Raw genomic sequence first — 24,244 nt, forward strand, 5'->3', positions numbered from 1 at the left:
TCAGAAAAATGAATTTTTGCTTTTCTATAAGTATCAGTGATGGGACTGAATTTGAATCCAGCACTCTTTGGCATTATACATTGTATTTTCTCCCAATTCACTATGCTGCCTCTTCAAGGTATTCTCTAAATTTAAATGCTCTTAAAATAATAGTGTTTATATTAGTGTCTAATACACATGTTCAGCATTCTCCATTCTAATTTTTGAAGAGCTAGTGAAATCCTCCACATACATGGCACCGTTGGCTATATGGCATGGTTGACCTGCCATTTTGGGGGTAGGTTAAGTGCTAGTTTTATACTAGAAGCAGGGAAAGGGGAAGAGTCTATGTTCCATATCACTTAGATTTGGAGAAGAGGGATATGTAGGGGTAGTTCATACCCATCCCTAAAGGGTATTTGTAGCCAAGAAATTTAATGTGGGTGGGGGTGGAAGGGTGGGTTGAGAGTCCTGGGCAGGTGCAATTCTTACTGCCATATGGGAATCCATCATCCATCAGGAATCCCCATGAAAGAGGAAAGGAAGACTTCTCAGAAGCAGTCTTCTAATTGGTTATATAAAGAGATGATGGATTTTAATTTATTTATAATTTGTTGTTTATAAAGAAGAGTTATGACTTCCTTAAGTGTCACTCTCTATTCACTTCTACCTCTAGTACCAGCAACTGGACTTCTGTTGGGACACTCTTTAAAATCTGTTTTACATAAGAACATCTTAGGTGCTTCTTTGTATGCAACCATGAATAAAAAAACCCAGGTTATATGGCGATAGAGAAATATGGCTGTTGCTTGGCTCACTATAGCTCAATGACTCAATTCCTACCTTTGTAACATGTGCAATTAAAATTTGTCTAAGAAAATTAGAATTATGTCACAAGCATTTGGGGTTACACACAGAGTTAAAGAAGCAAATATAAAATACACATATGTAACACCTACTGTAGGAGGACTACTTACAAGTGGCTCTTGATGTAAAAAATAATGTTAATATTTGTCAAATCTGGTGATGGTGCTTGATGATCATTAGACTATTATCTTCACTTTTCTATATAGTTAAAGCTTTTCATTATAAAAGCTAAACTTGGAAAAAAGATACAATGCTATTTATTTGTTATCAAGACCTCTAAATTTTAAGGTGTACTAATTTCAATTTCTTGGTTTAACAGACTTGCTTAAATTCACATAATTTTCAAATCTTTTAGTTCTGGTGTTCTTTTTATCCTAGTAATTTGTAAAAAAAAACTTTGTTCAATTGTTCTAGCTATGGATGTACATTATTATTATTATTATTATTATTTTATTGTTATTGAGCTCTTACCATTTTCTGATATAGGAATGTTTCAAACATTTTCTTTTGAACTTAGAGAAGTACTAATAGTATTGAGTCATGTAATTGCTTCCCTTTCAAACACCCACTGTTTTTGTACTTTCACAACTTCTTTTTTAAAATATATTTTATTGATTATGCTATTACAGTTGTCTGATTTCCCCCCTTCACTCCCCTCCACCCTGCATACCCTCTCCCACCCACATTCCCCCCTTTAGTTCATGTCCATGTGTCATAAGTTCTTTAGCTTCTACATTTCCCTACTATTCTTGCCCTCCCCCTGTCTATTTTCTACCTACCATCTATCATCTATGCTACTTATTCTCCATATCTTTTCCCCCTCTCTCCTTCTCCCACTCCCTTGTTGCTAACCCTCCATGTGATCTCCATTTCTTTGGTTTTGTTGCTGTTCTAGTTGTTTGCTTAGTTTCTTTTGGTTTTGCTTTAGGTGTGGTTGTTAATAATTGTCAGTTTGCTGTCATTTTACTATACAAGTTTTTTTTTATCTTCTTTTTCTTAGATAAGTCCCTTTAACATTTCCTATAATAAGGGCTTGGTGATGATGAACTCCTTTAACTTGACCTTATCTGAGAAGCACTTTATCTGCCCTTCCATTCTAAAGGAAAGCTTTGCTGGATAGAGCAATCTTAGATGTAGGTCCTTGCCTTTCATGACTTGGAATACTTCTGTCCAGCCCCTTCTTGCCTGTAAGGTCTCTTTTGAGAAATCAGCTGGCAGTCTGATGGGAACTCCTTTGCAGGTGACTGTCTCCTTATCTCTTGCTGCTTCTAGGATTCTCTCCTTTATTTTAATCTTGGGTAATGTAATTATGATGTGCCTTGGTGTGTTCCTCCTTGGGTCCAACTTCTTTGGGACTCTCTGAGCTTCCTGGACTTCCTGGAAGTCTATTTCCTTTGCCAGATTGGGGAAGTTCTCCTTTATTATTTGTTCAACTAAGTTTTCAACTTGTTGCTCTTCCTCTTCTCCTTCTGGTACCCCTATAATTCGGATGTTGGAACATTTAAAGATGTCCTGGAAGTTCCTAAGCCTCTCCTCACTTTTTTGAATTCTTATTTGTTCATTCTTTTCTGTGTGGTTGTGTCTTTCTTCCTTCTGGCCCACTCTATTGATGTGAGACCCAGCTTTCTTTCCATCACTGTTTGTTCCCTGTGTATTTTTCTTCATTTCACTTAGCGTAGCCTTCATTTTTTCATCTAATTTGCGACCAGAATCAACCAATTCTGTGAGCTGCCTGATCACCAGTGTTTTGAACTGTGCATCTGATAGGTTGGCTATCTCTCGGTTGCTTAAAAGGATGGGTTCTGGTGCTTTCATTTGGTCTTCTGTTTGAGCCATCTCTCTTTGTTTTGGTCTTGTCACACCTGTTATGAATGAGGGTTGGAGCCTTAGGTGTTCACCAGGGCGGGGCAACCAAGTCTCTGGGTTGTGACGTTGTAAGAGGGGGTCGGGTTGAGAGGGAACAATGGTGCTTACTCCGTTCTCTGTGGGACCTCAGTCCTTTCTGCTGCTTCCCTGGAGCAAACTGGACCCCTCTGGTGCCAATTCCCATGTGGGTGGGCTTGTGCACACCATGGGACCCTCCAAGGACCTCTCCTGTGTGGCTTGGTGTCTCTCTGTGCTCCTCAACTTCCACAGGTATCTTCAATCAGTGTCCCGAGGCTCTATTTCCCAGTGCTGGGATCCTGGGTTGCGTGCAGTGCCTTGGTTGACAATTGCCTCCTCACTGGGTCTGCCAGTTGCCACCCCTTGGCCGGCGTCTGCCAGCTGCTGCCTGCATGCTCAGGGTCCACCTGCTGCGGTCTTGCATTCCCTGGATGCCTCACATGCCCCCAGATGCCTTACACGCTGGTCCCAATGCTCTCTGCTCTCCGCACCGCAACCCGCGGTGCCCCGACCTGTGCCTGGCTGCCCAATTCTGCCCCTCCTACCAGTCTGGACGAACAGGTCAATTTCAACTTCTTGGTTGTCTGACTTCTATTCAGATCAATTTTCTGTCAGTTCTGGCTGTTATTCTGTTTCTAAATTGTTGTCATCCCTATCTTGGTTGTGTGAGGAGGCAAAGTGCACCCACCTATGCCTCCACCTTGGGCGGAAGTCTCCACAACTTCTTTTTATCTCATTTTTTTTCATTCGTATTAGAAGCAACCGACAATTTCTGTTTAGTTTATCACTGTCATTTGATCAGGAAAAGTGCAGAGGACTCATGCTTCTGTTTCTTGTTGATAAATTTTATGAATTTTATGTTTAATGTTTTATTTTTTCATTCTGGTATTGTACTTTAGGCATATCTTCTATTATATATCTTACATATAAGTGTGTCTCAATACTGTGTATAAATAGGTAAGAACCGTGCACTCAAGGAGCTGCTATTATAAATGATGTTTAAAATTCAGATGAAGGGCATTTTACTGATGGATCCATTTGATGCTATCCTTAAGCCTTCCTCATTGGAGCTAGGGGTACTTTGTAGACTTGCCTTATTGAGGTTGATGAGGGCTCCTTCTGGGCACATTTTTTAGATTAGAGTCTTTTTTATCTACAGATAACACATATAATATGAATTCCGACATAATAAGGTTAACTATAAAATAATGTTAATTTTCATAAACCACATACAATTGATTTAGTCATGTTATAGTACACCTCATACCTAGGATGTGTAGTATGTGAATTAGTAGTTCTTCCAGGTTTTATTTATTCCATCACCATTTTAAAAATCTTTTATATATTTTATATTGTTCTAACAATTGAAAGCATGCTCCTTGAGGGCAGTCATGCCACTGACCTCTGTTCTTTCATCATGGTGAAAGCAGGTCTCAAAAATCTCAGTCATGAAACTGTGGTTATTTTACAGCCTTAGGATCTTGATCAAGGTACTTCCCTACCTCTCTGTTTTCTTATGTACAGAATGGGAATAATAATATACTGTATTTTGTTTTATAGATTCTAAAATATTTTTTTTACATTTTAACATCTCTCAGAGCACATCTTATAGTCAGTCCAGTTTTATGAATCATTGTAGATGTGACTTGACACCCTCTTAGATTATTAGTTCTCTCCTTGAGTGGTAGCATTTGCTCTGTTTTGTTTTTTGTACGACTGGTGTGAATCAGACTGCAGTGAATCATTATCAGCTTGTGGTACAAATTCCCAGGGGAATTTATTTTCGCTCCCTCTGCAAGGAGTAGGATTGGGACATAGAAGTTTTGTTCCTGTCTTTTTCTCCAGGGCTCCTCTATTTCATGCTTACCTTTACAGAGGTGGTGTAGCCATTTGGTGGCTTGGTTTTATGTGGGCGTGAGATGACCCCCCCCCTTTCCAGTGTCATGTAAAGTAATGGTACAGCCTTGCAGTGATGTCTTAGATGTCATGTAATCAAATCTACCTTAAATGGTCATTGTTGGCATATATTAAGATACTAGGTGAAGCTCTTTGCCTAGTGCCTGGCTCGTAGTAAGCATTCAATAGACATTAGTGATTGTTTGATCTATGTTTGCACTTGTCCTGCTCTTCTCTGTGCTGTTCTGCTTGTTTTACTTGTTTGTGTACATCACTTCCACTCTGCCGTGACCTCCTCCAGAATAAGTTTTTTTATGTGTAGATTTCACCGAGTATTCTCAGAACCTAGTGGCACTTAGTACAAGTGCTGAAAGGTGAATTGAACTGAACACATGGAATGAGTTCTAGTCTAATCTCTACTTTTACCTATATTTCTGATCTAAGTTACTTTACCCCTCAAGACATCAGTTTCTTCATCTTTAAAAAGAGCAATTTGAACTATTAATCCTTAAAATCACTTTATCTGTAAAATTTTATTTTTAAATAAGCAACAATAATACCAAATTCTCTTTACCCAGTTTCTCCTGTTTACATCTTGAATTCCCTTGGCACATTTATGAAAACTGATGTTCTTTTTCTTTTCCAGGATCCAGTCTAGGATACCACATTGCATTTAGTAAAATTTGACTCTAAGATTAAAATTATGTATGTTTAGAGTTTTGAATGATATAGGATATTGGCTATTAAACCTGTAGCTATATAATGGAATTCACTTAACATATTTCAATTTTAGGTTTCCATGGCACATGGAATACAAAATTTAATTAATGCCATCAGAATGATACACAGTGTTTCAAGGTATTATAATACCTCAGAGAGAATGACCTCATTGTTTATCAAGGTAAGTTTTCAAGGGAAGGATTCACACATATAACTCTGAAAAAGGTAACACTGCTATTTCTATCCTACATTAAGATTTCTAGTTTCATATTATTGTTAACATTTTTCAATATTATGAATCAACAAGCATTAAGTCTAAAATCTAAGTAGTGTCAGTTTCTTTGATCACCTCTCTTCTATTGTGGATTTATTAGTTCTTTTGCTGAAAAAAATTCTCAAGTGGTTCTTTCAGAGAGGGTCTGTGTGTGGTAAACCTCCTGAATTCATGCATGTTTGAAGATAGCTTCATTTTGTACTACTGCTCAGATATTAGTTTGACTGGAATTCTAAGTTCAATGTAATTTTCTCCTGGAACTTTGAAGATATTGTCTTCAAAGGATTGTTGATGAGAAACTTGATGCTAATCTGACTGCTTTTCTTTTACAGGAAACCTGTTCTATTTTCCCAAGAAGCTTTTAGGATTTTTTCTTTATCCTTGAACTTCTAAAATTTCAGTGATAGTTTCTTTTTACATTTATTTTGTTTTATAGTTGCTGGGCTGTTTCAATCCAAAGACTTTTGTCTCCTTCATTACTGGGAAATTACATCTTTTGCTTTTGATTATTCCTTACCCACCTGTTTTGTTTATTCTCATCCCTTGAATATAATAACATCCATTTCTCTTAACTATTTTTGGGGGTCCACCTTTGTCCTTTGACCCTTCAGCTCACTCATATGTTCTTCACTTATGTCCCAATTGCTGGTCAGTCCATTAAGAGATAAAAGTTTGTCAGTAAAAATTTCAATTTCCATGTTCTCTAGTTGTTCTCATGATGTAAAATATTCTCTTAGCTTTCTCATGAATTAATTTGGTTAATAAAAGATATTTTAAAAGATTTTACATATATCTTTTCTGTATTTCCTATCTGTTGAGTTTAATGCCTGTGTTACCATGTTTGTTTTCTTCAGTTGCTTAGGATTCTGGGTTGTCTGGCCATCTTTGTATTTGAGACTCCTAATTTACTTTTGTTCTGTTTCTTGTAGGGGAGGGGTGTGACTTATATTGGGAGGGGAATGTGAATAGCATCTCTCTGACATGTCCTCCTTGCATGCAGTAGCTACCTGGGGCACAGCCACACCTCTCTAAGACTGTGGTTCACACTTAGGGCTTTGTCCTTTCAGCATGTCATTTTGCCTGCTATGCAAGGTGCTCCAAATTCAGTGTGAATGGTTTCACCTGCAGCTTCCCTCACATCATCTCCCATCTTGAAAGCTTCCCATAATTGTTTTACCTTCACAATAACCTCTGCAAGTGGGTTCTAGTTTTCCTGGTCCCCCTATTTTTTTCCTATTGATTTGATCTCATGCTTGACATATTTTAGAAATTTTCCAAAATTTCTGTGTGTCAGCCTGCCATCTTGATCTAACCTTCAGATCATTTAAATAGCTATCTTTATTTTTTCACTATTTTGGAGGATATGAGAGGTGGTTGACTTGATATTTGATTTGCATGTTGAAGGACAGCAAAGAATCACACTTAGAGGAGAAATAGATAAGTGGAAAATACAGTTGATTTTTAAATTTATGGCCCCAGTTACATTGACTTACATGTTGTAGGTAAACATGACTTTGGGTTATTTTTTACTTTGACAAGAATGTGTATTTGTTTATGTTTTATATACTGTGATTAATTCATTCCATAAGTTTACTATTTATCATTTTTATGCTTGCAATTTTAAGAAATTGAAAAATTTTATTTCTCTCTTTATGTTTTTTGGGGACTAATATTTATTCTAGGTAACAAATCAAATGGTGACAGCTTCTAAAGCCTATATTACTGATGGAGGAATTAACCATGTGTGGGATCAGGAAACACCACTCGTACTAAAGAAAATTCAGGTTTAAGTATTTTTCTTTTCATAAAGTAAAACTTTCACTATCTCGCCCAATTTTGTTTATTTTGTTCAGGCACAGAGAATGTTAATTTTGATAAGACATTGAAGAGGGTAGCATGGGAATATGAAAATTAAAATTATCTACTTATGTTTAGTGCTCCTTTTAGGGTATATTTTAATCCCTATCTTATCTATGGTGGCCTTTATCAAACACCTCTTGTATGCCATTTCATATACTCTTGTCCCCACCTCTCATTCCAACCCCTGTTCATTTTATTTTCTTGCCTTTTTGCATTGACCAGGACTGCCCTACATCCTTAAATAGACATGGGGACAGTTGGCATCTGATTTTGGTAGAATGTTTCTAGCATTTCCCCGTTTAACCTGATGCTTTTGTATGTTTTTAATACATTGTTGATTACATTAATGTAATTTTATTTCTAGTTTTAATACTAGGAGATTTTTTTAAAGTTATGAATGAGTTTTGAAAAAAAATTTCTGCACGTATTTTTTGAGATGCTTATAATATTTTTCTCCTCAATCTGTTAATGTAGTGGATGAAATATTTGGGGTTTCTAAAATGAAACAATCTAATATCTATAGGATAAACTGAAGTTGGTCTTAGTATAATAACCTCTTTTTAAACACTCAAATTCAGTTTGCTACAGTTCTGTTTAGGATTTTTCAGAGCAATATTAATGAGGGAGATAGATTATAATTTTCCTTCCTTTAGACTGCCCTTAAGAAATGAGTAGGGGTTGAAGAGGGGAAGAAAGTATTTCCCTTTTCTATTCTATGGGAAAGTTTGGAGAAAATTAAAGTGATCTGTTTTATAAAAGTCTGAAAGAAATGACTACTCCAGGAAGGTTCTGTCTAGAAATGGTTACTGGCTGTCTTCATGTGCTAGTTCCTGAGCTTTGTAGAGCCAAGGCACAAGGCTGGGTCTGGGAAGTAGAGCCAGCAAGAATGCCCATTGCCCTCTACCAAGGATGTAAACTGCTGTGCTCTGACCACTGGAACTTTGGAGGATAGAAGGAGTTGTCAGAGGAAACAAAGAATGAAGAATTATAGTTAGAATAGTTTCTCTTGCTGAAAATACCTGATTCCAAACAGTGGAAAAACCAGGATTATTATGTGGTTCTTGGAGTTGGCCATGTATGATACATAGTTACACAGAGACAGACCAAAGCAGCTCATAAAGCAGTGGTTTGAAAACATCACCAGAAGCACTTGGTGAACCAATAAAGGAGGGAGATAGTGACTGCCACACTTGTATTTAAAAAGCTTATGAAATGCACCCAGTGGACAGTGAGAGACCACCACCCTGTCCCTGCACAGCTGATCCTCCTTGGAGAGTCAAGGTTGTTGGTCAGTGCTCACAGCCAGCCCTTTCAGCTTACTGGCCTGGTTATGTTCCTCCCATTGACCTGCCAACAGCAACCTTCTCTTGGCTACAAGAGAAAGGTATACACAGCCCATACAAAGGGTGCACCTCGAATAACCAGCTTGGGTGATAGGGGAGGCTGTGACACTGGACCCTTCAGGACACCTACTACATTAGGCCATGCTACCAAGACAGGGAGTCAAAGTAGCTCTACCTAATACATAGAAACAAACATAGGGAGGCTGCCAAAAATGAGGGGACAAAGAAACATGACCCAAATGAAAGAACATATGAAAATTCCAGAAAAAGAACTAAATAAAATGGAGATAAGCAATCTATCAGATGCAGAGTTCAAAACACTGATTATAAGGATATTCAAGGAACTCAAGAAGTGAGGACTTGAAGACCATAAAAAGATTTAGTCAGAAATGAAGGATACATTAATTGAAATAAAGAACAATTTATAGGGAAACAACAGTAGAGTGGATGAAGCAGAGAACCAAATCAGTGATTTGGGACATTGGAAGCAAAATCAACCAATCAGAGCAACAGGAAGAAAAATGAATCCAAAAAAATCAAGGATAGTGTAAGGAGCATATGGGACAACTTCAAGCACTCCAACATTTGCATCATAGGGCTGCCAGAAGGAGAAGAGAAAGAGCAAGAAATTGGAAATCTATCTGAAAAAATAATGAAAGAAAACTTCCCTAATTTGGTGAAGGAAATAGACATGCAAGTTCAGGAAGCACAGAGAGTCCCAAATAAGATGTATGCAAAGAAGCCCACTCCAAGGCAAATCAGTCTTAAGAGGCCAAAGGTTAAAGATAAAGAGAGACTCTTAAAAGCAAGAGAAAAAAAGCTAGTTCCTATAAGGTTGCCAAATGGGAGAGGGGAGGAAGAGAATGGGTGAAGAGGTGAGGGGATTACGAATAACAAATAGGTAGTTACAGAATGGCCCTGGGGATGTGAGGTACAGTATTGGAAATCAAGTAGCCAAATAACTTGTATGCATGACCCATGGACATGAACAATGGTGGAGGATTGCCTGAGGGAGTAGGGGGCTCTGGGTAGAGGGGGAAAAGGGGAAAATATCAGGACAACTGTAATAGCATAATCAATAAGATATAATTATAAAAATAAAAATGGAAAGAGGAAACAAAAAAGGACCAGACAGAAATGAAGAATACAAAAACTGAAATGAAGAATATATTACAGGGAATCAACAGTAGAGTAGATGAAGCAGAAGACTGAATCAGTGATATGGAAGATAAAGAGACAGAAAACACCCATTCAGAACAGAAAAAAAAAAGAATCCCCCCAAAAGAGGATAACTATAAGGAGCATCTTGGACCACTTCAGTCATACCAAAAATCATGACGTGGGGGTACTAGAAGGACCAGGAGAGAAAGGAATTGAAAACCTCCTTGCAAAAATAATGATAGAGCCCTGGCTGGTGTGGCTCAGTTGGTTGGAGTGTTGTCCTGTAACTGAAGGGTTATGGATTAAATTCCCAGTCAGAGCACGTACCTAGGTTGCAGGTTTGGTCTCAGGTCCAGATGGGTATGATCCCTGGTCTGGGCATGTGCGATCTCCAATCCAGGTGTGTACAGGAGGCAACCAGTCCATGTTTCTCTCTCCCTTTCTCCTCCTTTTCTCTCTCTCTCTCTAAAAAAAAAAAAAAAGTAATGAGTAAAATGGTCTCAGGTGAGAAAAAAATTAGATGATGGAAAACTTCTCTAACTTGGTGGGGGAAATAGACATACAAGTTCAGGAAGTACAGAGAATCCCAAACAAAATGAAGGGCCACCAAGATACATCATAATTAAAATGCCGGAAGTTAAAGACAAAGAGAGAATCTTAAAAGCACCAGGAGAAAAGCAGTTAGTTACCTGCAAGAGTGCTCCTATAAGACTGTAAGCTGATTTCTCAACAGACACTTTGCAGGCTAGAAAGAATTGGCATGAAATACTCAAAGTGATGAAAAGCGAAGACATACAACTAAGATTACCCAGAAAAACTATCATTTAGAAGGACAGATAAAGAGATAATACAGATGAGAAAAAGATAAAGGAGCTTATTTTCTTTAAGAAGAAGAAAACATAAAAATATGAACAATAAAGTGGAAATAAATAAAATTATTTTTGTATTGTGCAGATAGATTAAATATTTAATGAAGTGCAGATAGATTAAATATTTAATGAAAAGACATGGTGGCTGAATGGAGAACAAAACAAGATTCTTACATATGCTTTCCATAACAGATTCTCTTCTGATGGAAAGACACACAGGGAATGTAAGTAAAGGGGTGGAAAAATATTCATTAAAAATGGAAACAAAGAAACAAATAAAAAAACCGTGGTAGCAATACTTACACCAGACAAAATAGACTTTAAAAGAAAGACTATAAGAGAGAGATGAAGAAGAACTCATCAGTTCTACTTCTGGGTATTTATCCAAAGAAACCTAAAACACTGAATTAAAAAAACACATATATCCATATGTTAATTTCAACATTATTTACTATAACCAAGATATGGAAACAACCTGAGTCTCCATCAAGAGATGAATGGATTAAAAAGTGGTGCATATATATATAATGAAATATGACTTAGCCATAAAAGAAGATGAAATATTTCCCTCTGAAACAACATGGGTGGACCTAGAGAGTATTGTGTTAATCCCTGGAACCATAAATGTGTCATGTTAAATGACAAGGGTTAAGGTTGCAGGTGAAATTAAGGTGCTATTCACCCGACCTTCCTTGAGATGGCGAGATTATCCTGGATTATCTGAGTAAACTTTATCACTTACCATAAGGTTCATCTTTGTTGTAATCACAAGAATTCTTTATATGAGGAAAAGTCAGAACCAGAAAAATGGCATTATGAAAAAGATTTAACTGTCCATGGGTGGCTTTGAAAAAGTTTAACATTTTTGAATTTATTATTATTATGACATGACAGTAATTCCCTACTGGGCCTAGTAAACATGTCTTTTAAAAAAAATTTCTACTAGGTTCACTAGCCTAGTTGAACTGGTCAGTGGTGGGGCTCTAGTCAAATATTAACATTTCAGCAATGCACTCATCAAAGACTTTACCATCTCTTTGTGGAGAAAGGATGTTTGGATGAGAAATTACAATATTAATGTTTATATACCTGTACATAAGGAATGCTTATTAAAAGTCAGATGCCAACTGAATAAATGGATAGTTGCTAGTAGATTGATAGAACTGATGATTTCTAGCCCCCTGAGAGTTCTAATCAGCCAGGAAAACATAAAATAGTATATGTCATACTTTGATAAGGATAAGAGTGGAGGGGAAATAGTGACAATGAAGAAGATGAAAATACAATGTAAATTAAAAATATCATTCTCACAAGCTTTTCAATAGGTAGTCAGAAAACTTGAATTTTTAATATTAACAGCAACAGGCCTCATTGAAAGGCTGATGTGATTATCAGCTCTGTGTGAATTTTGAAGTTTTGACTCCTGAACAAATGTTTCACTACACTTTCTCCCCCTTTTAATTTTTCCACAGGATTGCATTTTTCTGTTTAAGGAATATCAGGCATCTTTCCACAAAACAAGGAAACAGATTTTAGAATCTTCAGGGGAAAAATCTTTTGAGGTTTCAGAAATGTATATATTTGGAAACTTCGAGGCTTTCTGCAAAAGGCTGGAGAAGGTAAGCATTGTGCATCACAGCATCTGCTCCTAGCCACACTTTTCTGGTTATTTATTACTTTATGTAGCAGCATTGGGAATTATTGTTCCAGATCTGTTGTCTCACTATTGATATGACTCATTCACTATTACTCACTACATTTTATTATAACTTATTTTTAATTCCTGATTACTGTCTTCTGCCAGATACAGAAAAACTGTTTCAAACTTTCACTTTTCTCCTTCAATTCTACCTGCACCTGTGAAGCTTGGCTTAAAAGCCTCTGCTCTTATCATTGTAGTAGGCTGAGAAAAAGTGTGAGATGAAGTAACAGCAATATCTGGCAGAACCCAGTATTGATGTCATATCTGGATATATGTGCCTTTCTCTCTCTAGGCCATTGTTAGTGTGTTATACATAGTGTGTGGGTGATGTATTTGGCTGGGCAGACATGCTTTAGAATCTTCTGCACCTTTAATTCATTTACTAATACTGGCTGCAAAGGAGTGGTATTTTTTTTTCAGGGTGTATAGGACAGTCCATACTGATGGCTTCTTGGAGTCATCCTTTGAAAAGCTTACAAAGATATCATTTCAGTACCACCTTCTCCACCACTCCCACTACCACCTTGCTAACTCCTTAGGTCCTGGTAGTATTTAGCTTTCTGTTTATCATTTGTTGGAAGTTGCTGAGGGAATTATCTATAGGTTGAGGTGCATTTCCTGGTCATGTCCAGAGGCCTGTTTTTCATTTATAATCCCCTGACACAACCAGGATAGGAAAGTATGGGTGATAAAGAGAACCAAGTTACTCTGTGGGGACTTTCATATATAAGGAGTCTTTTTAGAGGTTTCCAGCCATGTAATATGAAAAATAGAGGCATTTATTGAAGAAGGTACAAGACACAAAAAACATTGTACATAGGACAATGATGCCTCCGTCCGCTTCAAGGTAGGCACCTTGGGATCTCACGCAGTTCTCTCAATCACCATCAGCTGCCTCTTCATATCTTCCTGAATCTCACTGATGGTCTGAAATCTCTTCCCTTTCAAAGGTGACTTCAGTTTTGGGAAAAGCCAGAAATTGCAGGGCACAAAATCTGGGCTATAGGAGAATTGAGTCACCTGGGTGATTTGATGTTTTGCCAAAAAACTGCACAAGACATGAGGCATGAGAGGGTACATTGTCGTGGTGAAGCTGTCATTCAACAGTTGCCCATAGCTGTGGCCTTCTAAGTCATCCGAATAATTTCTGTGGAGGAATGTTCAAGCTTAACACAAAATTTGATGCAGATTTGTTGCTCTATTTGCTCAGTCATTTTGAATGTGACAACCACACAGTACACATGCTCACTCAACAGCGTCTAGCACCCTCACTGAGTAGTACAGTGAAGTCATCATTGCTCATGCATGCTTAAAGTATATAAGTCAGCATTTTCTAATGTATTCACAGGGTTATGCAACCATTGCTACAATCTAATTTTAGATCACTTTCATTTTCACTGAAAGAAATCCTCTATACATTAGCAATGTAATGTATAGCAGTGTCATATCCCATGCCCCTCTCTTCCCAGCCCTAAACAACCATTAATATTCTTCTTATACAGATTTACCTATTCTGGACATTTCATGTAAATGGAATCTTACGTGTTTTTTTGTTACTGACTTCTTTCATTTAGCATAATGTTTTCAAGGTTCATCTATGTTGTAGCATTCTTTTCTATTGCTGAACAATATTCTGTGTATGGATATACTACATTTTATTTATCTGTTCATTAGTTGAAGGTTATTTGGATTGTTCCACTTTCTGGCTGTTATAATAACATTTGTGCTGCTGTGAACATTTGTGTGTAGATTTTTGAGTGAACATATGTTACCATTCCTCTGGAGTATATACATAGGAGTGGAATTGCTAGGCCCTGTGGTAGCTCTGTGTTTAAATTGTTGAGGAACTGCCCAACTATTCTTCAAAGAAGCTGCATCATTTCACATTTTCATTAACAATTTGTGAGTTCCAAGTTCCCCACTTCCTTGTTAGCTCTTGTTGTCATCTGTCTTTTTAAATTTAACTATCCTAGTGGGTGTGAAGTGTTATCTTATTGTGGTTTTTGATTTGCATTTCCCTGATGACTAATGATGTTGAATATATTTTCAAGGGTTTACTGCTCATTTCTTTTTTGGAGAAATTTGTATTCAATTTTTTTTGCACATTTTATATTTAGTTACTTGTGTTTTTATTGTTGAGTTATAAGAGTTCTTTTTTCAAAATTGTTGTTCAAATAGTTTTCTGCCTTTTCCCCCCAGTGCTCCCCCAACCCCAGCCATCCCCACCTTCTTCCACCATTTCTGCCCCTGACCCCCCCCTTATTGTCCATATGTCCTTCATAATTGTTCTTGTGAACCCTTCACCCTTTTCCTCATTATCCCCTCCCCTCTCCCCTCTGGTTACTGTCAGCCTGTTCTTACTTTCAGTTTCTTTGGCTATATTTTGCTTGCTTATTTGTTTTGTTGATTAGGTTCCTGTTAATGGTGAGATCATATGGTATTTTTTTTATACATTATGGGTCTAAGTACCTTATTATACATGATTTGCAAATATTTTTTGCAAATCATATATATTCTGTGGATTATCTTTTCATTATCTTGATGGTGTCCTTTGTTTGAAGTGTGATAGTTCTTAATTTTGATGAAGTCTAAGTTACCAAGTTTTTCTTTTGTTGCTTGTAATTTTGGTGCTATATCTAGTAAACTGTTGTATGGGGCTGTTTTGTGAACACTAGGGATTTCTTGGGGTCCAATTAGAAGGATAATGGCATGTGTCAAATTAATAAATAGGCCTCACTGGTCAGGACCTGTTCCACAAAGATACTTAATGTTTCTGAATCCAGTAGAGTATAAACCTGGAGGTGGATCCTGGTTACTCTTAATTTTTCCAGGAGCCAGAACCCATACCAACTTGAGTGCAGTTTTATGTTTGATGGAGTTTCAGGACTGGGCCTTAATGGTTAGCCCATTAGCGGTAGAGACCTTTGGTGGTTGGTGTAATGCTGAGCATGATGGGTGTTCATTTATAGAAGCCCAGGCATTCCTGATGTTAGAAAGAGTGGGCATAATGACCAACTGCATTAGCTACTCCCCTTGCCCTGTCTATGGAGAAGCCATGCCTCTTTAGTCTTAAAAACATCATGGCACAAGGGCTCAGCAGCCAGAGCTAATGCAGCACCTCCCAGAGGCCTACTTAAAGTGCATCCTGATTGTGTGTTACTGCCTCTCCTCTGGTAAGAATCCTTTTGCTCATTGGCTTCCCCCACAAGTATAATTGGTGGACATTGGTATCCACATTCTCAAAGGATGGACTATACAACTTACCTTGAAGTGTGGCCATGGTTTTGTGTAGCAGTGGTCACTGAGCAATGGTCACTGAGTTGGCTGAATGGGCTTTATGGTAGGGCCCACTGTAAGGTAAGGGATAAAGGTCAGAGTCTTGGGGTAGAATAACAGAGCAGGTGGGTAGTTTAGTTCTTTAGTTTGCTTTTTGAAGTTTACTTTTGTTTTTTTAAAAGTGAGTGGAGTGTATGTTTCAGTAGGAAGCCCAACTGTTTCTCATATTTATATAAAGCATACACAGCATGCTATAAATTCCAGGGGGTTCGTATTTCCTCAAGGTTTGGACTGGCTTCTAGGATGACAGTAGGTTTGGAATATACAGAAATAGTGACATAAGAGTGACAGTTGTTCAGAAAATGGTGATGTGGATTGACATGTGCAGAGACTTTGACTTCTGCTGGCTCTGTAGTATTGTCTTCATGGTGTGTAGTATTTGGAGGGCTCCTGTGAAAACAGATGTGTTTTCTGTTTGGCCATTGGACAGATCTTCCCTTCGTTCAATGGCCAAACAGAAAACAAACCTGGAGAGATTTGAGCATTGTTCTCCAAAGCAGGAATCCAAAGGGGGAATCACTGATGAAGGTTAGTCTGTGAATGTGAATTTTTGTGTGTGTGTGTGAAGTAGGTGGTGTTGGTACATTGAGGTGGAGGCAGCCATTCCTGCGATAAAATCCATTTTGAGGGTTTCCTGGGGCTCTTCATGGGTCAGAAGTAACTGGAGTCATTTTTCAGTCTTGGGCCTTCCCTTTACCTAGATGCAAGGGAAAGGGAAAACAGGTGTGGAGTTATGTTAGTGCTACATATCAGAGCTACAGTGAGGGGAGGGCCACAAAGAATGGTAAAACTTTTGAATCCAGTGACCCAGCAAAATGCTTTTCAGAAAATTCTCAAGAATAAAAGGATGAAACTATTCAAACATTTACAAAAGTTTTTTTCAGATTTTGTTTTGAAAGACAAAATGGTCAAATTCTGAGAAAGGGTGTAAACTCTCTCCAGATATGCCAGAACATCATCTATCTTAAATAGTTGGGGAGTAGTACTGATTAGTGACAGAGATTTGCCATCTGTTTTATCTCCCCTGGTTGGTTTTAGCTAAATGATTCCAGGGCTGTTTCTTGATCTGTTTTTGAATTAATGCTTCACTAAGAGCTTATTCCAGGGAAGGTGCTAATATTCCATTTTAAAAATAAAATAACTTCTCTTTTTAAGATTACAGAAATGATAACTGTTGTGCAAACATATTCAGCTTTGAGTAATTCTACCATAGAGGGAATAGATATAATGGCAATAAAATTTAAAAATATATATCATGGGGTTAAGAAAAAGCAATATGACATTCTGGATCCAAGAAGGACAGAGTTTGACACAGATTTCTTAGAGTTTATGTCAAAAATCAATGGATTAGAGGTAAGTAATTATACATACTTTTACTTTAGTAAAGCTGAAATATAATCAATAATACTGGAATTCACATATTTCCTATTAATTATAAGTTACTCTTGCAAATGGATCAAAAATATTTACTAGTATGAATAATTTTTTAACCAGTCCACAAAATACTTTCTGCCTTTTAAAAAATGGAAAGTGGGCATATTTAACCAAAGATGTCAGTGAGTAACCAGAAGCCCAAAGGACTATTGTAGTTAGGGTTAATTTTTTATTTCATTAAAATTTGTGGTCAATTTTTGCTGTGCCAAGGAGCCAATGTTATTTTTCCAGTCTAAGGAAAAATTTGTCGTTTTTACTCTCTGTATTAAGTGTGAAAAGGTTTGAGGACAGAATAGGAAGGTGGATCCTTGTCCCCTTGGCACTGCACTTTATGGCCACATTCTCTCTGCAGCTTAGAGGACAGCTCTGCACAGGCCCTCGTCCTGTTTGTCGTAGCTTCAGGGGCACCTCAGGGATGAAGGGTAGTAAAAATGTATCTGGTGAGATTGTGCCATATTTCTCTCTCACCTTTGGGTTTATATGACCTCAGTTATTCACATCCTGAAAACTACTGCAAACCCAGGGTTAAACCCCACAGAAAGGTCTCCTCTTTGATACACAATGTCCTGGAGACACAGGGAAGGACAAGAATATTCTCTGTTCAGTTCCTGAGTCTGCAGTTCTTTAAAGAACAATATACATGTACTCTGGACAATATAAAAATGATTCTAACACCTTTTCTTTTTGGAAACTAAATGGATTTCCTTTTAGTTTCTGAAAGTGAGACTCTGGTATGAAGATATATTTTAGTTATTACTTTCAGTGTTTGGCTAGTTGGGCAGGGTGGGGTTTGTTTCTAAAAGGCTTGCAAGTTATAGCTTTATAGTGATGGGAATTTGTGTATTTTTAAAAAATAACTTATTGCTTAATTTATTTTTATGATTGTTTAATAAAGATTATATGTTTTGAAGGCTTTACTGTGGTCTTAGATACAAATTTTAGCCTTTAGTATATTTAGAGGCCATAATAACTTTTTAATAGCATGGACATGGACAACAGGGTGGGGACTGACTGTGGGAGCAGGACAGGGGAAAACAATGGGAGAAAATTGAGAAAAATGTAATAGAACAGCAATAGAAAAAAAAGAAAAAATATTTTCTTTAAGAGAGGTGTCAGTGTTTTAACTTTCCTTCCTTTCTCAATGTTTGAGTAACATTGTGGTGTAGATTAGTAGACCATAACAATATAATCTGTAAGTGAAAGGAATTTGCATAGAGTGCTTCAGTTCCATTGGTTGGGTACCAGGAGTTTGGAATTCACTGCTTGGCAGGGTGGGGGTCTTAGCAGAATATTTTCTTCTGGTTTATCCTTAGCATGGTAAAGAGGTTTCTGAGAGCAGTGATGTTGGCAGGTGACACCTGTTGACTCTGGGTGTTTATAGTGTCATTACATTGCTCTACTAAAATGTTTAGAAATTCCAAATATCCCAAAGAAATATGCTTGGTAAGGGATACTCACTGCTTTCCTAAATTCTGTGTGTCAGTAATTTTCAGTAAATAATATGCAACAAATTGCAAGTTATATGCAATTATAATTTCCTAATAGTCAAAAGAAGCAGATAAAATTAATTTTAATAATATATTTTATTCAACCCAACATATTCAAAATATTACATGTTGACATGTCATCAATAAAAGAATCATGGATATACTTTACATTCTTTTTTGTACTAAGTCTTTGAAATGTGGTGTGTATTTTGTACTTAGAGCATATCTCACTTCCAAGTAGTGATGCTTCAGGTGTTCAGTGCAGTTTTAGAAATGGTTTTAAAAACCTTTGTGGTTTTAGATTGTTAGATGGTAGGTGTGTTGAAAGGCTCTTTTGATTCTGTAGGAAAATCGTTAATTATTGTTAAATAAAACTAGTCTCTTTCTAAATGTCAAAAGTAATTAAATATCAATATTTTATTTTAGATACAAATACAGGCATTTATGAACAGTACTTTTGGAAAAATCTTATCTTCCCAGCAGGCTCTTCAGCTGCTTCAAAGGTATTTATAATTTATTAAGCAATATAATTTCTAGTTGGGATAACTTTATATTTGAAACTACAATTCCAAATAAGATGTCCTTGGAAATATCTTCTAGGTAAACTTTTAAACTGATAAACATTACTCTTTAATTATCATTAAGTAGAATGGTAAACATTTGAAATATATTTTTCATTACATTATTGTAGCATGAAGTCTTTCAATTTGAAATATTTTATATTTTCCCCCAGCTATACAATATTTTTGAGGTTAATTTCATAGGTGTTATTGGAAAGGGAACAAATAATGATTAATTCTGCATATTGAAAGGACTTCTAAAAGTGAGAGTGAAAGCAGTAGTTCTCCAAACTTCCATTTTCCTTCTTGAGTGCTCCTGTAGTTCCTCTCTCTTTATTCCTGACAACAGTGTCCCCCACCCCCAAAGGACAGGAAATCCTGGATTAGAGAGGGACAGAGGGACAAGCTGGACTAGGCGTCATTTTCTTCCAACTCAGGGAGGATTCATGATGACCCATGTTAGTGACCCTCTGGCAACCCTGTCCTGAGAGCCAGTGGATCTGGGCTAGGATCCAGCTTTGCTATAGTTCCATGTCTCTCTAATGATGGATAATAGCAGTGAGACCTTGCCTTAGGAGGCCATCATAAGAGTCAAAACAGATGAAGTGATTTTGACTAGTGACTGTACTGTACAGATAGCTGGCTGGTACTATTTTCTTGGTGATGTCTCTCTCTCTTTCTATCTTTACTTCTTTCTCTCTCTAACCTAGAGTATGCTGGTGTTAATTCACTTTACTATCAGAATGTTCTGGCTCTAGTACCTTCTGTGCATTACTTAGTCTCTAAGTGAAAGTAATATTTGGTCAACAAAATTGTCATTATTACAGCTATTTGGAATCATGTGAGTGTCAATATTGGCAGAGGGATAGTCAGTGTGCCCCTCTCCATCCTTGCTAAGCCAACTCCCCACTCATCTTTTTCATCTCAGTTAAATGTCTCAGGGAAGTCTTTCTTGACTCACCAGGCTTGGCTGGGTTCCCTGTTAATATGCATTTCTGGCACCCTTGTAATTTATTAGCACTACGCTCTAACCAATTGAGCTAACTGGCCACCCACTCAACACCCTTGTAATTTAAGCAATTATTTATGTAACTCTTGGCTGACTAGCTCCCTTTTCCCTAAGATGACATAGGCTCTGAGAGAGCTGGAAACACATCTGCCTTGTTCATCACTGTGTCCCTAGGAAATGTGTGAGGCCCGGTATGAGTATTTGTCAGCTGAGTAAATGAATAGATTTTTAGGACTGCAGCAATTCTTAAGTATGTTTCTCATTTACTTTTTAATTATTCACCTTTAATTACTTTTAGATTCCAGAAGCTGAACATCCCCTGTCTTCAGTTAGAAATAAATCACACAGTTGAGCGTATTCTTCAGTGTTACGTGGCTGAACTCGAAGCTATTAAGAAGGCTAGTATCATTTTTATAAGTAGAATGGTACTTTTGTAAAAACACAGAAGTATTCCAAAAGTACTTGCCATTGTTATTTTGTGCCAAGCTTTCCAGGAGCAATCCCTTCACTGCTCTGTTTCTCTGATGCTCCCCTGTCTGTGTGGGCAGATGCTGGCAGTGTCTGTCACTGGTCAGCCGGATGCACAGCCCTGTGCTCCTGAGGACTGTCTGCGCGACAGCATTCATGGTGCATAGGAAAGCCCTTTACAGCTAGTGTTTTTGTGTGTAGAGATATGGGCTCCAGAGACTATTGTGACAGATGTAATGAAGCAGTGTGTTCCTCCTTTTGAATGCCTCCTTAAAAATCGAGATAAAAGGCAGAAAAAACTCTACATGAAATGGGAAATAAGGGTTAAGAGAGAATTAAGTGCCATATATTATAAATATCATAATTTCCAAACCTCAGGTTATTAATCTCTGAAGTGCACTAAGGGGTTATATGTATTAGCTATTTCCTTGGTATAAAACATGAGAATAATGGTAAAACATCAGTACAAATATAGCTTTATATTTTTTGCCTTTTTCATCATATTCAATTTCAAACATTAATACCAGATCTTTAATTACAGCTTTATCATTCTCAAAAAGATGATCCTCCTCTGGCTCGCAACATGCCCCCAATAGCAGGAAAAATACTTTGGGTGAGGCAGCTCTATCGCCGGATAAGTGAGCCCATCAACTATTTCTTTGTAAGCCAATGGTTCACGTTGTGGTATGTGGGTTATAGTGATTTTTAACACAAGAAGCATTTTATTCTATAATATTTATGTCTAAGAAAGTACTTAGAGCTAATTATTTTACTAGGTGAAGAAAATTTAGTTTATAAACATGCTCAGTTTATAAATATGCTTGAGAGACACTAAGTCAATTCTTTTGTGTTTGGTAGATAAGCCCATTTAATTACAGTTATCTCTAAGGGGGTTAATCTTAAACTTTATGACTTTTAATACAGGACACTTTATAAAGCCTTTTAAAAATTGTTTTGAAGACAATAAAGTACAGGCCAAGTGCTGAGCTTACTTCTATGTGTGGACAGCTGGGTCACTGCTGTGTATTAGTAAAGGTGAAGACATGCTCAGTCTATTCCTATATGAAGACCTGAGACTTAGAGCAGGAAATAATAAAGTACATTAATTCTCTGTGTCCTTAAGATCTGTATTAGATTTCCGAAAAACATCAGGATACTCTTAGGCCCTGTTAACATTCTGAAATTGCCAGTTTGTCTGCTCTTTGTTTTGGGGTTTTTGTTTGTTTGTTTGTTTGTTTGCTTTGGTTTTTAAAGAGACAGGGTAACAGAGTATAGACGGGTGGCTTAGTTTTGTGTCTTATGCCTAAATTCAGAACAAAATACTACCAAACAATAGTCTTGCAAGTAACATTATTACTTAAGAATTATTAAATATTAAGTTTTATTGTTTCTGTTTAGCTACTATCATTTATTTTACTGTTCTCAAAATTAAAAATCATTAAAACACTGGCCTCGCACACGAGTCTGGGCTGGAGGCTCGACTGCTGATTGACTCGATAGTGGCAGAGCAAAGACTGCCCTGTTTTTGACACATGTAATTCAAAAAATAAAACTTCCAGTCATTTACATTTAAAAATTTGCTTTTTTTCCTTTGATATAGGGTTACTGTTTTTGGTGCTGGAATTTAGGAATTTGCTCTGGTATCCATAGTGCAAGGAAAGTCAGTCCATTGTATCTTGTCTAGAAAAGTGGGGAGGGAACGGAGAGTTGGAAGGAGAGGCTCTCAGTGCCTGGGCTGCCTGCAGGGCTAGAGACCTTTCTTTTTAAATCTTTTATTTTCTTTTCTAGTTTTTCCTTTCTACTGGTAATATTTCCCTACTTCCATCTCTAGCTTGTATAGCCTTCCTCATCTCTGTTCTACTTTGATGAAAATCTAAATGGGTAGCATACTTATTTGATGCCATTTTATATCCAAAGAGCTTTATGATTTGAATGAAAACAAGCAGCATCTTTTTTTTATTGTTGTTCCTGTACGGTTGTCTCCATTTTCCCTCCACCACTCCCCCCAGCCCAACCCATCCCTGCCTCCCACTCTCGATCCTTCCCACTTTGGCTTTGTCCCTGTGTCCTTTATATTTGTTCTTTAATGACAGCTTCCCTATTTCCCCCCATTATCACTCTCCTCCTTCCCCTCTGGTTACTGTCAGTTTGTTCTTTATGTCAATGTCTCTGGTTATATATTTTTTGCTTGTTTGTTTTATTGATTAGGTTCCACTCATAGGTGAGATCATACTGTATTTGTCTTTCACTGTCTGACTTATTTTAAAATAAAGCTTTCTTTTTTCCTTGAAAAACAGAAAAACTCAGAAATTTTGTCAAGTACAGAAGGTAAAGCTGTCATTCGTCAGTATAACAAAATTTCCTATGTCCTGGTGGAATTTGAGGTGGTCTATCACACAGCCTGGGTCCGAGAGATCTCGCAGTTGCAGTATGGTGTGTATGGGGCTGTGCAGTGATGCTGCAGAGGGGGGGTCAAGTGATTCTGAATGAGTTCATGGTTCTGGGGAAGCTTTACATCCCTTTTATGTGATCTTACAATGATTAAATTTAGGCTTGGGGATGATACCATTATTTCTTTATAGTAAATAATCTGATTTTATGAGTAAAAATTGTCATGACCTTAAAATTGATATACTTAGATTATGACTTCCCCTGAAAAACAGTATTTAAAAGTAAATATCAAGACTCTTTATAGATATTTCTCCATAAATTTAGGAAAGTTTTCATATTTAGTTTTATCTTGTTATGGATTCAAATCTCAGTCCCAATCAGGGGAGAAAGAATTGCAGCTTTCTTATCTCCTTCTTCCCCTCCTCCCTCCCTTTTTCCTTTTCACCTTTCTCTTCCTCTATCCTCTCTCCTTTTTCTATAACAATTAGCTTCAATTTTGAGCTCCAGTAAATTAAGAATATTGGGGCTGCATCCAAGTACCTCTGAGGGTGCTAAGGCATTGGACAGAGTTCAATGTGAGGCAGAAGATGGATGGTTCTAAACAATCACTCATCTGTGCTGGCGTCATCTGGGGTGTTGTTATCATGTGGGTTCAGTCATTGGCCGTGCTTTGTCTCACCCCAACCTTAAGCTCTTATCCACACCTTGGTGGAACTCTGACTGTGTCTTCTGGTAGAAAAGTTTCTTCCTCCCACCCTGGGATCTCCACTTCCATGGAGCACAGATTGCAGGCACAGGAAGTGTAGGAGAGACAGTGAGACGGGCCACTCTTATTTCTGCCTTTTGGTTCCAGACCCACATATTTTAGCTGTTGAGGACACAGCATACACACAGGCTGTTGTTTCCCTGTACACCTGTGTCCTGGAGGACAAGGTCCCAGCCCCTCAGGGTGTCTTCCCCAACTGGCACCTCACTGAAATCCTTAATGGGTTGCTCTGTCAGGC

At 37.5% G+C, this 24,244-nt stretch overlaps 1 protein-coding gene across 1 annotated transcript in view; it reads left to right on the forward strand.

The window, feature by feature from the left end:
- Window positions 1-24,244, forward strand: part of DNAH8 (dynein axonemal heavy chain 8) — a 305,262-nt gene that overhangs the window by 22,284 nt on the left and 258,734 nt on the right. Inside the window, exons 9-16 of the mRNA XM_028509424.2 lie at window positions 5,420-5,527; window positions 7,303-7,404; window positions 12,326-12,472; window positions 17,047-17,244; window positions 19,239-19,315; window positions 20,680-20,779; window positions 21,391-21,510; window positions 23,147-23,282. Of these exons, the coding sequence (XP_028365225.2) occupies window positions 5,420-5,527; window positions 7,303-7,404; window positions 12,326-12,472; window positions 17,047-17,244; window positions 19,239-19,315; window positions 20,680-20,779; window positions 21,391-21,510; window positions 23,147-23,282 (988 nt within the window). The remainder of the gene's footprint in view (window positions 1-5,419; window positions 5,528-7,302; window positions 7,405-12,325; window positions 12,473-17,046; window positions 17,245-19,238; window positions 19,316-20,679; window positions 20,780-21,390; window positions 21,511-23,146; window positions 23,283-24,244) is intronic.

Source organism: Phyllostomus discolor, chromosome 4 (assembly GCF_004126475.2).
Source record: "Phyllostomus discolor isolate MPI-MPIP mPhyDis1 chromosome 4, mPhyDis1.pri.v3, whole genome shotgun sequence".
Taxonomy (NCBI): Eukaryota; Metazoa; Chordata; class Mammalia; order Chiroptera; family Phyllostomidae; genus Phyllostomus; species Phyllostomus discolor.